The sequence below is a fragment of the Staurois parvus genome, unplaced genomic scaffold, assembly GCF_062004578.1.
Source record: "Staurois parvus isolate SC_StPar_1 unplaced genomic scaffold, SC_StPar_1.0 ptg000346l, whole genome shotgun sequence".
In the NCBI taxonomy this organism is placed as follows: domain Eukaryota; kingdom Metazoa; phylum Chordata; class Amphibia; order Anura; family Ranidae; genus Staurois; species Staurois parvus.
The window spans coordinates 339483-354724 of NW_028318142.1; the positions used below are offsets into that span (position 1 = coordinate 339483).

The 15242-nt window shown below is 41.2% G+C and overlaps 1 protein-coding gene across 1 annotated transcript in view; it reads right to left on the minus strand.

Annotated features, from left to right (window-relative positions):
* Positions 1-15242, minus strand: part of LOC149456866 (solute carrier family 2, facilitated glucose transporter member 5-like) — a 61408-nt gene that overhangs the window by 29335 nt on the left and 16831 nt on the right. Inside the window, exons 2-4 of the mRNA XM_089684323.1 lie at positions 11223-11321; positions 6752-6912; positions 4877-5001 (exon numbers count right to left, since the gene is read on the minus strand). Coding sequence (XP_089540449.1) covers positions 4877-5001; positions 6752-6912; positions 11223-11321 — 385 coding nt within the window. The remainder of the gene's footprint in view (positions 1-4876; positions 5002-6751; positions 6913-11222; positions 11322-15242) is intronic.

Consider the following 15242-nt stretch of genomic DNA (forward strand, 5'->3'; position numbering starts at 1 on the left):
ATACACTGCTCAAAAAAACACTTTGAAAACATATCATATCTCAATGGGGAAAAATATCATGCTGGATATCTATACTGATATGGGCTGGGTAATATGTTAGGAACATAAGGATGCCCCATCATTTGATGGAAGTGAAAATTATCAACCTACAGAGGACTGAATTCAAAGACACCCCAAAAATCAAAGTAAAAAAATGATGCAGCAGCTTAGTCCATTTTGCTGAAATTTCATTGCAGCAACTCAAAATGGTACTCCATAGTTTGTATGGCCCCCACGTGCTTGTATGCATGGCTGACAACATCGGGGTATACTCCTAATGAGATGACAGATGGTATCCTGGGGTATTTCCTCCCAGATCTGGACCAGGGCATCACTGAGCTCCTGGGCAGTCTGAGATGCAACCTGACGGTGTCGGGTGGACCAAAACATGATATCCCAGAGGTGTTCTATTGGATTTAGGTCAGGTGAGTGTGGGGGCCATTCAATGGTATCAATTCCTTCATCCTCCAGGAACTGCCTGCATACTCTTGCCACATGAGGTCGGGTATTGCTTTGCACCAGGAAGAACACAGGACCCCTGCACCAGCGTAGGATTTGACAATGGGTCCAAGGATTTCACTCCAATACCTAATGGCAGTCTGGGTGCCACTGTCTAGCCTGTTGAGGTCTGTGCATCCCTACATGGATAAGCCTCCAGGAACTGCCTGCATACTCTTACCACAATAGGCTGGGCATTGGCGTGCACCAGGAGTAGGGTCTGACAATAGGACCAAGGATTTCATTCAGATACCTAAGGGCAGTCAGGGTGCCATTGTCTAGCTTGTAGAGGTCTGTACGTGCCTCCATGGATATGCCTCCCCAGGCCATCACTGACCCACCACCAAAAAAGTCATGCTGAATGATGTTACAGGCAGCATAACGTTCTCTGCGCCTTCTTCAAACCCTTTCGCGTCTGTCACATGTGCTCAGGGTGAACCTGCTCTCATCTGTGAAAAGCACAGGGTGCCAGTGGCGGACCTGCCAATTCTGGTGTTCAAATGCCAATCGAGCTCTATGGTGCCAGGCAGTGAGCACCGGCCCACTAACATCAGGCCCTCAGGCCACCCTCATGAAGTCTATTTCTGAATGTTTGGTCAGAGACATTCACACCAGTGGCCTGCTGGAGGTCATTTTGTAGGGCTCTGGCAGTGCTCATCCTTTTCCTTCTTTCATTGCTTTTGGCTATTTTAGGGTCTGCTGGCTACAAGCTCGTTACTTCCCCCTGCATTCCAGTAAATTCTGGAATATAGTGAGTTGGGAAAGGTGGACCCTGAGCTGAATATTCATGCAGCCTCAGCCAATCCCTGGTCCAGAGGGTGACCAGCAGGGGGCTGAGGTGTGCTAAAATCATCTTGGGTCTTTTGCCTTGGTGGAGGGAGACCCAGCCTGGAGGGCCTGTATGCCCTCCTACGCCATTTAGTTGAGGACTATAGGAGGTTCATTATGTTCCCAGCTCAGAAAGACTTCTGAAGCCGAGATAACAGTCTGGAGAAGAGTCTGCTGAGGATCTGGCCTGGAGGCTCACCGTACAGGGTCTGCCTGATACTGGAGGGAGGCATCCATGTATACAGGGACACAGTGAGTACAGACCTCAGAGAGAGATCCTGGAGAATCTTTTGCTGCATGACCTCCTTTTGTGAGAAACTGTTCCAGATTTGCTGGCTCAGGGCTGTTTCCAGTGTGGGATCACCCTGAAGCTGTACGTCCATATCCCTTTGTGCTAGAGGCCTCTGAAGAGGTTAATTCCTGTTAAAGAGTGTCCTCAGTTAAAGTTGCACTTGTTCTGGAGTACCCATAGGCTCACTTTATTCCCCATTCAATTTCTTCAAACAGTAAATCCAAAAGAAGAAACTTCTGCTTGGTTTTTGTGTGGTGAGACTGAAACTGCTGTGTGCCTGGTTACTGTGCACCCTTTAGGGAATAGAACCTGAGACAAACAGCAAGACTGGCTTGGGGTCTATGCTACATATACAGTGCTGTGGAAAAGTATTTGCCCCCTTCCTGACTTTTTTTTTTGCATATTTGCCACACTTAAATGATTCAGATCATCAAACAAATTTTATTGCTACACAAAGATAACCCGAGTAAATCCAAAATGCAGTTTTTATTAAATTACCATTTATTAAGGAAAAAAAGGTGTCCAAACCTGCCTGGCCCTATGTGAAAAAGTAATTGCACCCCTCCTCCTTGCTAAATCAGGAAAGAACTGCGATGAACCACTTTTTTTGGAAAGCTGAGTTAAATTTCACTTGCCACACCCAGGCCTGATTACTGCCAGACCTGTTGAGTCAAGAAATCACTTTAATACAAGCTGTCTGACAAAGTGAAGCATGCTAAAAGATCTAAAAAAGCAACACATCATGTCACGATCTAAAGAAATTCAAGAACAGATGAGAAAGAAAGTAATTGACATGTATCACTCTGGAAAGGGTCACAAAGCCTAAGGCTTTGGGACTCCAGGAAACCACGGTGAGAGCCATTACCCATACCCACATATATACAGTATCTCACAGAAGTGAGTACACCCCTCACATTTTTGTAAAAATGTTATTATATCTTTTCATGTGACATTGAAGAAATGACATGTTGCTACAATGTAAAGTAGTGAGTGTACAGCTTGTATAACAGTGTACATTTGCAGTCCCCTCAAAATAACTCAACACACAGCCATTAATGTCTAAACCTCTGGCAACAAAAGTGAGTACACCCCTAAGTGAAAATGTCCAAATGGGCCCAGTGTCAATATTTTGTGTGACCACCATTATTTTCCAGCACTGCCTTAACCCTCTTGGGCATGGAGTTCACCAGAGCTTCACAGGTTGCCACTGGAGTCCTCTTCTACTCCTCCATGACGGCATCATAGAGCTGGTGGATGTTAGAGACTTTGCACTCCTCCACCTTCCATTTGAGGATGCCCCACAGATGCTCAATAGGGTTTAGGTCTGGAGACATACTTGGCCAGTCCATCACCTTTACGCTCAGTGACTTTAGCAAGGCAGTGGTCGTCTTGGAGGTGTGTTTGGAGTCGTTATCATGTTGTAATACTACCCTGCGGCACAGTCTCCGAAGGGAGGGGATCATGCTCTGCTTCAGTATGTCACAGTACATGTTGGCATTCATGGTTCCCTCAATGAACTGTAGCTCCCCAGTGTCGGCAGCACTCATGCAGCCCCAGACCATGATGCTCCCACCACCATGCTTGACTGTAGGCAACACACTTGTCTTTGTACTCCTCACCTAGTTGCCGCCAGACACGCTTGACACCATCTGAACCAAATCAGTTTATCTTGGTCTCATCAGACCACAGGACATGATTCCAGTAATCCATGTCCTTAGTCTGCTTGTCTTCAGCAAACTGTTGTGGCTTTCTTGTGCACCATCTTTAGAAGAGGCTTCCTTATGGGACAACAGCCATGCAGACCAATTTGATGCAGTATGGGGCGTATGGTCTGAGCACAGACAGGCTGACCCCCCCACCCCTTCAACCTCTGAAGCAATGCTGGCAGCACTCATATGTCTATTTCCAAAAGACAACCTCTGGATATGACGCTGAGCACATGCACTCAACTTCTGTGGTCGACCATGGTGAGGCCTGTTCTGAGTGGAACCTGTCTTGTTAAACTGCTGTATGGTCTTGGCCACCGTGTTGCAGCTCAGTTTCAGGGTCTTGGCAATCTTCTTATAGCCTAGGCCATCTTTATGTAGAGCAACAATTCTTTTTTTCAGATCCTCAGGGAGTTCTTTGCCATGAGGTGCCATGTTGAACTTCCAGTGACTAGTATGAGAGAGTGAGAATGACAACACCAAATTTGACACACCTGCTCCCCATTAAGACCTTCTAACACTAACGAGTCACATGACACCAGGGAGGGAAAATGGCTAATTGGGCCCAATGTGGACATTTTCACTTAGGGGTGTGCTCACTTTTGTTGCCAGCAGTTTAGACATTAATGGCTGTGTGTTGAGTTATTTTGAGAGGACAGCAAATTTACACTACTTTACATTGTAGTGTTATTTCTTCAGTGTTGTCACACGAAAAGATAGAATAAAATATTTACAAAAATGTGAGGGGTGCACTCACTTCTAGGAGATACTGTATATATATGTATATATATATGTATATATATATATATATATATATATATATATATATATATGTGTGTACACACACACATAAAACACATCACAACACAGCACTGTATATAGCCCTGGGAAAGTATGGTAGGAATATTTTCTGTATAGTTCCCCTGAAGGTTCACAGACTTTTTTCAGCAGTGCTGCAGGATTCTTATTCTCTCAAAATAAAATGTTCATAAAGATGTCAAACAAGTTCCCAAAGCCTCAATATTATTTTGTTCATTTCAAAATGGAAACCGGACAGAATCTTTTTTTTACATTACAGATGGTGATAAAAATTACTTTTATAAAATGTATCAGATACAAACACCAATAGGAACATTTTCTCACCAATTAAAAAACGTTAACACTGTCCTAAAATATAACATAGGCTAGCCTTTTCCCTTATAGCTACACTATAAATATCACTATAATTTAATCACATAACAAGTCAAACCATCTAGGAGTACATTTCCTCATTTGGATATTTGAAAAGAATCATATAAAAATAGAATTCCATTAAATACCATTACCACCTGGATTATTGGTGTTTGCATTTTAATACGTTTGATAAAAGTAACTGTATAGGGAAATAACCTGTGGTCCTTGGCTACCACCTATTTCTCTGTACAATTCATGGACTATTACATCCCATACAATAACAAGCCTATGATTTAACCATGATTTTATACTTTTTGTCTATTCGGTGTTGGTTTCCTACCTGCACAGATTCCTATTATCAGTCGGCAAGCAATGATGACCTCAAAAGACTTGGCCAGGACGCTGGTGCCCATTAAAATAGCAGGGACAATGGAAAATATGTTGTTGAGCAGCAAGGTTCCCTTCCTAAGATAACCAGAGACAATGTTCAGAAAGACTTTTAACTCCCATGGTTTATTAAAATGTATTGCATTCTATAGACTTCCTAATTTCTTATATACCATGAATATGTTATTTTCAATGAAAGAAACACTAATTTTATCCTGACAGTTTTATAGTGTTTTTCATTGACTTTGCACCATGTACTATGTTCAGATCCCTTCAATTCTTATGACTGGCTTTAATTTCATAGTTAAAGCGAACACTACTGCATCTGAGCACTACAAACCAAAAACACTGTTAAATTCGTTTTTAATATTCAAAGAAAACTCGGCCATCCATCCATGACTCCATGCATTATTTTGCTGAGAAATCACACTGAAAAACATCCCCTTGCATTTCTGGCAGTGGCTATATTGAGTAAGGGGAGATGATTCATGTATCATTTACTTCCTGGAATCCATCTGCCCTTATCTCAGGCATGCAAGCAAAAGAGTGTCCTTAACTAAAAAAAACCCTCCTCCCCTCCTGAAGGCTCCTGCGAGGTGTTACATCATTTGCCTAGACATGGAAACCAGGAAGTAACTGAAGAAATGTAAAAAAAAAAAAGTTTAAAACAAGTAAATATTATATACTTTCCTATCCATTTATCAATGCTAGAAGCATAAGAATTAATAAAAAATCAGTGATGGCTGAGAGGGTGAAGGGGGGTAAAAAAACTCACACAGTTCCGCTATTCTTTTTATTTTTTATATTTTCCCCTTAGTCTGTAGAGACCTCTCTTACTTTGGCCTACAGCACATATTCCATTCATATTCTCTGCTGAAACCTGAAATCTCACAGAAGACCAATGTTCTTCCAAATTACATTTGCGTTCTTGTACTGTCTTTTAAATAAGCCCTCGTATATTGAGAAAAATATAAATAAATAGGTCCTCCTGTACGGGGCCCAAGCTAGCAGGGTGGGTGAATCAGATGTGGGCAGGGAGGGTGATTGACACAGCGGGGGGCAATTACTGGAACCTGCATGGCTCTCTTTGCAGCAACTGAAAGCTAGCTTCTTCTGCTCTCCCTCCCGCTGGCAGCTGCTGCAGAGAGAGCCCTACAGGGGATCAGTTCCAGTAATTGCCCCCTGCCACACCCATCACCCTCCCTTTGCACCATATATTTCCCCCTGTGTGCCCCCCACCACCACAGTTCTACCAGCTTCCCTCCTCTCCTTTCCACCGCCATCTGCGAGCACACAATAGGATCTTTGAGGATGGAGAGTGGGGAAAGGTCCTGGTAAATATGTTACATTTACCATCCCCTTTGTTTCCTGAATGAACACAATGAGTGATTGGTGCTAAGCACTCACTGTGTTCATTCATAACTGACACATAGTAAAATGTGTTTTGTTTTTTTTTAAGGGGGAGGTACCTGTCAGGTTGGCTGTATAGTTTCTATCATCAGCCTTGGGGAAACCTCTTACAATTAGTGTTGGAACTATGATCTGAACCCACGTAAGTGAGCCTGCCAGGAAGCTGTCAACCTGTACAGGCCAATCATCTGCAGCTGGGACATTCCCGCATGTACTGTATATGTGTAGCTGTGGGCTGGGGAATGCCCCAGCTTCAGATGTTTGGCCCACAAAGAGGACAGCTTCCTGGGGGGCTCACAAATATAGGGCCTCATCCTAGTCCGAACATGCCCAAGCTCAACACTGCTATGATAGAACAATATTTAGGCAATGGTTCTGTTTCTCTCTAGATATCCTTAGAACATGATTCTACACTTACCTCCCAATTGTGTTAACTAGAGGCCCCACCATTAAAGAGCCAAAGAATCCACCGAGTGGGTATAAGGACACGGTGAGAGACCACAACACATTCTGTAAACTTGTAGTATAGGTAGAGCCATAGCGACTCGTGTAGGTTTCATTGTAAAATGTCTTCATGAACTACAGGGAAAGAATTCATATTATTTATAGGCATGATAACAGCCAAATATATGTAAACACATGAAAGATAAATTACTTTGAAGGTGTTAAAATAAATCATAAGTCCGAAGACTGTTTTAATTAAAATTGGCCACTAGGTGATGGTATTGTCCTGTAAAATCTTAAGAGTGTCTCCAGCATTAGAAATGTAGACATTTTCATGTGTATTCAGTTTTCTCTGACGGGATGTCTCCAGCGAACCAGTTGTTTTTTCATGATGGTTTGTTTTTGATTTTGTTCATTTCCCCCATTTATATATACATCTAGACAGGGAGGAATAAAAGGTAATAGGAAAAAAGTTATGTATTATCAAGATAGCCTTGGACCCATGTGTTCCCTGCTATGATTGGTCACTGCTTCAGTTATACTGTATGTTACAGAATCTGCGTATCCACATTGTTCTATCTATGTACAATTCTGCTGGTGCAGTAATATTATTGAAGATTCTGTAAACTCTGTTCCATTTTTGTTCATTGACAATAAAAGTTGATTGGATTAAAAAAAAAAAAAAGAAATGTAGACATTTTCATAGAAAAGGCTCTGCAGCAGTTGGACTCAACTCCAGTATTTAAGAAATATCACCAGTACAAACTTTTAATTTCTCTTCTCAGACTCTTAGATGAGTAAAAGAAGGCTTGCTTACACTATGCCCTTTCCTGCACTTTTATGAGCTTGGCTGGCAGTTTGGACCCTGACAAGTGCCCTTGAATTAGCATATCTAAAACAAATGTACAGAGCCTAATAGCTCAATTAGTGGCTGAGCTGCAGGATGTTGTACTGAAGCAATCCAAAGCATGTGGCACCATGGCTGCAAGGATCACAAGATCTGACCAGAGCGGATTTAAAAGAGGTCTTTTTTATACAGGGTATGCAAGATAGACAGGAGGAGGAGGGAAGGAACATTTGTAAGAATAGTTAAAAGAGAAGTAGGGCAGCACTGTGGCTAAAAGATTAGCACTTCCGCCTGGCAGTACTAGCGTCCTTGGTTCAAATACCAACCATGGCACCACCTGCCTGGAGTTTGCATGTTCTCCCTGTGCCTGTGTGGGTTTCCTCTGGGTACTCCGGTTTCCTCTCAAACTCCAAAGACATGTTGGTAGGTTAATTGGATCCTGTCTAAATTGGCCCTAGTATGTGTATGTATGAATGTGAGTTAGGCACCTTAGATTGCACACCCCTTGAGGGTTAGGGACTGATGTGAATGTACTATATATATGCAAAGCGCTGTGTAAATTGACAGTGCTATATAAGTACCTGAAATAAAAATAAGTAGGGCTTATTTTCCCCTATTTATACTTACCTAGGTGGATGCAGCATCAGTCCAATGCTGCATCTATCTCCTGCCAACCCTAAGGGTGAGAACTTAGCGATCACATGGCCGCTGATCACCGAGTTCTCACAGCTGCTCTTAGCAGAGAGCGGTGACTGTCAGTCACCGCTCTCTGCCAGGGGTGTATTTACCACAAGGCAAACAAGGCATTTCCCTAGGGTGGAATTTTTCAGGGGGGGCAGCACCACTCCCTGGATGAAGGGACAGAAGAAGAGACTCAAGCAACATGGGGACCAGGTGGAATCCGAGAGAGGCTGCGGGCTGCTTGACGGTGTATGCAGAGCCTGACTCTCCCCAGGAGATGTCTGGAGCTGTGAAGGTGAGTGGGGGTGGCCAGTGTATGGAAGGTGGTGGGAGTGGAAGGCTTTCTTGGATGGGGGGGTGGTGGTGTTGGTTGTTTTTAGGCTCTCTCTGCAGGGGACAGCGATTTTTGTGTTGCCTAGGGCAGCACAAAACCTAAATACATTATTGCACTCTGCTCAGCCTCCCCAGCTATCACTGGGCTGTGGAGGGGAGACAGCGGCCAACTCAGGCTCTCAGGGCTTCTCTGAGAGGCTGAGCTAGGTGCCAGTCAAGACTCTGGGGTGGATCCCGACTTTGGGGATCTTTCCTCAGCCTGGACCAGCTGAGTGACGTCAGCCGTCAGCGGACTTCAGTCCACTGTCAGCTAAAAGGTCACAGGACTGCACTCCTGTGATCCACAGGAATAGTACAGCTAAAAAAGCTTTGGCTGCACTTCTCCTTCAATGTTAGGCTTTACTATTAGTTTAAGTCGAACCATCTTTATGACAGCCAGATAATTTGAATTTTCAAAGGTAAGGGTTAAGAATAGCAGCGTGCAAATTTCTTTTACACCAGGTTTCCATAAAGCAACAATTCCAAACAAATTAAAAGCTAGCTATTGTTTTATAAAGATGAGTTGATGGAAGGAAGACTGCACAAAGACAATCATATACAGTAACTGTCGTTGCTAACTTTCATCTGAAATCGCTACTTGTCGTACTGTATTGAATACGTTCTTCACTGTTTTTGAAACACTCATCCAGAATAAATGTGCAATAAGTGAAACCAGATCTGTTCAGCATATTTTTTCTACTTTTAGTAAATTAGAATGTATTGCAGCCGTTGGATCAACATGACAGCCAAGCAACTAAAATTTTGAGGAGATGCCAGGAATAACACCCTACATATTTTTCGCAGTTTTTTTTTAATGTCTTTATTTTATTTATTGTAACTGGACAGCAGCTAATGTACACCATGTTTAGTCACATATCTAAGCCCCCTCCATTACATTCTCCTAAATGATATTACACATCATGCAAGAGTAGAACTGGAAATTATTCCATTGCATTGGACTAGCTAAGTTTTTTCTCCTGTAAATCTACTCCACTGTGTAGGAGAAGGAACAGAAGTGTTTGTGTATAATAACAAAAATGTATACATAAAACATGATGAAAGCTGAACTAAACCCATCAATTTAAAGTGTTACTAAACCCACAACAGTAAAATCAGTCTGTATATGCAGTAAAGCATGCTTGTTATACTCACTGTGGAACCTAAGGGGTTAATCCTCCGCATTGTGTAAAAAGGATGTTTGATAGTGTCTTCTCTGATCCTCCCCTTCTTCTACTGTCCCCAATCCATCTCCTGATAGTTGAGCCTTGGGGCAAACTGCACATGCTTCATTTGATGTGTATTCCTAGATAGTTTTTTTTTTCCTTGCATTCGATCAGCACAGGGCCAACCAGCACTGTCCAGGCGGAGGGTGAGGGGTCCTGTAGCCTCACAGGACAATCAGGAGAAAATTAAAACTCCTCCTACAAGCTTTAACCAGTGCTCTGCTGTACACTGATAGAAGTCACAAGACTGTTATATACTACTGATAAGAAAAGGTATTTAGCAGTTTATATTTACTAAAACAATTGCATTTCCACATTCTGTGTACTGTGGGAGACCAGATATAGTGAATGCAGGGTCCTGGGTTTAGTACCACTTTCACTGTTTCCCAAAACAGTTATATTCAAGGCATGCCATAAGTAATAACTAAACTAGTGTGCCTATGTTAGGTCTCAGCTTAACTGTCGGGCCATCAAATGGCTGGTATCATAGCTGATCACATGTGCAGCACCATGGCATCTGCAGATCAAACAGAGGCTCAGATGGCAGCTTGCTTGGCTGTAAAGGATAGGAGGGTTTAGTTCCACTTTAACTTTCTTCCACATAAGTTTGCCTTTATCTACAGCAGGCATGTCCAAAGTCCGGCCCGCGGGCCATTTACGGCCGTTTGGTCAGTTTAATACGGCCCTCCAACAGCCCTCCCTGCTCTGTGTAATGTGGCCCTCCCACGGCCCTCCCTTCTATGGCAGACAGTCTTCTGCTTGAGAGCAGAGGGCAGTGCGCATGCCTGACTGCGGCGCGTTCTCCCTGGTCTGTGTAAATGCGGCTGTCGCACGGCCCTCCCTTCTGTGGCAGACAGTCTTCTGCTTGAGAGCAGTGCGCATGCGTGACTGCGCCACGCTGGGAGCGACAGAGGGCGGTGACGTCAGGTCCGGGCTTCCAGCATGAAATGTGTTTCTCTTCCCCTCCCGGCTGCCGAGCAGAGACTTCAGCTCCAGCTACATTTTTCACCCTTCACATTAGTGCAGGTAAGTTTTTTTTAAATTTATTTTCAATACATTGTGAAAACTCAGCTGTCAGTTGATCTTAATGTTATGAAATGAAAAGTATGTCGTTTGCAATTAACTTGGCATAAAATAATTTATTTGCATTTAATTGTAATGGTTCAAAGAATGTTCGGAAAAATGTTCGGCCCTCCACCATGTTCACTTCATCCAATCTGGCCCTCTTTGAAAAAAGTTTGGACACCCCTGATCTACAGTTTAAATGTTACCATTCTAGATATACAGTAAATAGCTTTTAATGAGGTTCTTTAAGTACTCACAGGGGTTGGAGAATTTACAGAAGCCACATTGTACCCATACTGGAAAGATGATCCAATGGTCGCCACCAAAGTCACCAAGACGAGTGTTGCTGTCAGTCGCTAAAAAAGAAGGAGGAACAGATTTTTACCTGAATATATATTGGTAATTTTTTATACTTTTTAACTGCATTACTAGAATAACATGATATAAATGTACAGAAGTATCCACCTGTGCAAGACAATTGTTCAAACCATTACTTTTCTACCCTACACAGTTATTCCCATCTGTTGGCCAAAAAAGAAGTGTACGTTTCTAAAAATCACCTTTATCTGTTTGTAGATTACCAGTAGAAAACATTTCTAAAGCTGTATTTGTTGTAAAAGGTTCTGTAATATTGCACTTATTTTGGTCACTATCAAGAAAATTTTCTTTGTATGTACTACTTGACACACAGTGCCTTGAAAAAGTATTCATACCCATTGAAATTTTCCACATTTTGTCATGTTACAACCAAATACGTAAATGTATTTTATTGGGATTTTATATGATAGACCAACAAAAAGTGGCACATAATTGTGAAGTGGAAGGAAAATGATAAATGGTTTTCAAAACTGTTTACAAATAAATATCTGAAAAGTGTGGTGTATATTTGTATTCAGCCCCCTTGAGTAAGTACTTTGTAGGACCACCTTTCGCTGCAATTTCAGCTGCAAGTCTTTTTGGGTATGTCTTGACCAGCTTTGCACATCTACAGGGTGAAATTTTTGCCCATTCCTCTTTGCAAAATAGCTCAAGCTCTGTCAGATTGGATGGAGGGCGTCTGTGAACAGCAATTTTCAAGTCTTGCCACAGATTCTCAGTTGGATTAGGTCTGGACTTTGACTGGGCCATTCTAACACATGAATAGGCTTTGATCTAAACCATTCCATTGTAGCTCTGGCTACGGGACTTCTTATGGCTTTCTTTCAACAATGGCTTTCTTCTTGCCACTCTTCCATAAAGGACAGATTTGTGGAGTGCACGACTAATAGTTGTCCTGTGGACAGATTCTCCCACCTGAGCGGTGGATCTCTGCAGCTCCTCTAGAGTTACCATGGGCTTCTTGGCTGCTTCTCTGATTAATGTTCTCCTTGCCCGGCCTGTCAGTTTAGGTGGACGGCCATGTCTTGGTAGGTTTGCAGTTGTGCCATACTCTTTCCAGTTTTGGATGATGGATTGAACAGTGCTCCGCAAGATGTTCAAAGCTTGTGATATTTTTTTATAATCTAACCCTGCGCTGAACTTCTCCACAACTTTATCCCTGACCTGTCTGGTATATTCCTTGGCCTTCAAGATGCTGTTTGTTCTCTAATGTTCTCTACCAAACCTCTGAGGGCTTCAAAGAACAGCTGTATTTATACTGAGATTATATTACACACAGGTGAGCTCTATTTACTAATTAGGTGACTTCTGAAGACAATTGGTTCCACTAGATTAAAGTTAGGGGTATCAGAGTAAAGGGGGCTGAATACAAATGCACACCACACTTTTCAGATATTTATTTGTAAAAAAAAAATGTATCATTTTTCTTCCACTTCGCAATTATGTGCCACTTTGTGTTGGTCTACCACATAAATTCCCAATAAAATACTATATATTTACATTTTTGGTTGTAACATGAAAAAAGTTAGAAAATTTCAAGGGGTATGAATACTTTTTCAAGGCACTGTAGATAGTGCTGGTCTGGGGGTCATCAGCTCCTATTTTAAAGTAGAACATTACATAAGAATTTGCTAGGAGATAAAGGTTTTGTTGGCAGAAGAGACTTTGTATGTCTCTTTAGCCAAAAAAAATCTTTCCTCTTACTCCGAAGAATTTTTTATTTTATGAACATTGCTGGTGAGACATGCACAGTGCAGTGTACACTACTGATTAATTTCAAACATTAGGGAGATTGCCAGAATGGAACCTGGTGCTCAGACAATGTTATTCCTGTGCGCATGCACAGTGGTCGAAGAGGAGGGGCACAGTGTCTATGGATAGAATGGCAAAAGACAGAGTAGAGCCGCTCTGAACAGAGAGGTGACTCTGTCATAATGTTGTAAGTATGCTATGCATACAGTACTTGCACATTATGGAAAACAGAAGTGGAATTATAATTCTATTTGGATGACCTATCAGTAGCCTACATAGGAGGAAGGAGAATAGAAAAGATTTGTAACCTTCCAGGTTTGCAAGATGTTGTGGGCTTTTGAATCATGTCTCAAAAATATGACTTTTATCAAGACATAATATTATATGGCAAACAGCTCAGCATAGCCGGATGCTAAGAGTTAATTTTGTCTTGGTTGAACCATCAAGAATTCTAGTTAAAGAAATGGAGAGAATGGGGGAGTAAAACTTTTTCAAGACAATAAGACTGTTTGAACTGTCAACAAGGACTATTTGTATATGGAGGTTGAGAAGAATGCACATACAGAAAAGTCAAACACATAGCCAGATAGGACTTTGACTTTTAAACATTTCAACAAGAATGAGACGGGAACTCAACTGGTTGAAAGCTTAACCAAAACCTGTAGAGTGTGATGAACTAACAGACCTCTGAAACTATTACCATATACTATTGTTCACCAAGGGTGAAAGCATTAACAATTGTTTACCATGAGTCCAATACAAGGGCCATGCAAACAGAGAGTTTTTTTTCCTACACAGAGAAAATGTTGATTCTGAAACAAAGGGGTGAAATTCAGGACATTTAAGTCTAAAAGTTCACTGTATATCATGACAAAAATATACTACAAAAACATATCATAAATAAGATGTTATAGATTTTAAACACCACTAAATACTCAGCAATGGGAACTATATATCACTAATTTGAGTATTGAGATGATGGGAAGTAAGATGTATTATAGACTAGCATTAGTTACATGTCTTATCAGGAAACAAACAGGATGGTACTTCAAGGAGGAATAACTGAATATACACCTATATTCCATGGTCCCTATTTAGAATAATATAGGTATCACTGCTATATCTGGATAGAGCCGTATATTTTATTCCTGAAATTACCTGAAGATTCCACCCAAGGTATGAGTCATCTCAAATACTCACATTGTTCTGTGATACATGACCGCCACCTGGCGGGCAGGTGAGAAATAGCTTATGTACACACATTTCTCAACTAGCCAATCAGGAAGCCTGGTGGGAAGGTATCTTAGAACAATGGACAAGTGGATATAAAAGCCCATGTGCTTTAAGAAAAGAGGATCCCTCATAAAAACCTCATGGGAGATCCCTCATAAAAACCTCATGGGAGATCCCTCATAAAAACCTCATGGAGAGATCCCTCATAAAAACCTCATGGAAAGACCTGACATCTGAAGAAGATCTGCTGAATAACTACTCTTCCATCTTTTCAAACTTCCTAAAACTTTAAACCACTAATCTTATAACTTCCTACATTCTCCCCTACTGAATCTATCACTTGCCCTATATATCAGTCTAAAGGCGTTCCACTGCCAGCTAAATCCACGGGAGAGTTGCCTAGTCTGAATTCCGGGTGTGGTGAGATATTTATTTGATTTTTGTATTAATTATTTTCTCTGTTGTGTGGAATCATAAAATTACCTCAGTGTATCATAACAATATTGGGTAGTTAGATATATGTAGAAAGATACTGTGTTACTGTTAAAAATTGTTTATTGCCATATTATAAATTTTTTTCATATTTCATAATTTATTGAATATTAATAACCAGAGTATCATATATCAAGGGCTTGCTTCTTGCAATCCTATGGCCACGGCTTGTAAGAATATAACCTTTGAGATATTCGAAATTATTAATTATTAATAAATTTAATAAATATCATATCATTTAAAATTTGTGATTGATGTAATTAGTTAGAGACCTTATTAGTGTGTCTTACATTGGTAGGATATATTTTTGATTGTGTGTACCAATATTCATTTATCACCAGTCTTTTGCGTTTTGTGTTAATATATATATAATTTTTGTACATAAATAAATTTTTATATTTATCTATTATAAGGCAAATTTT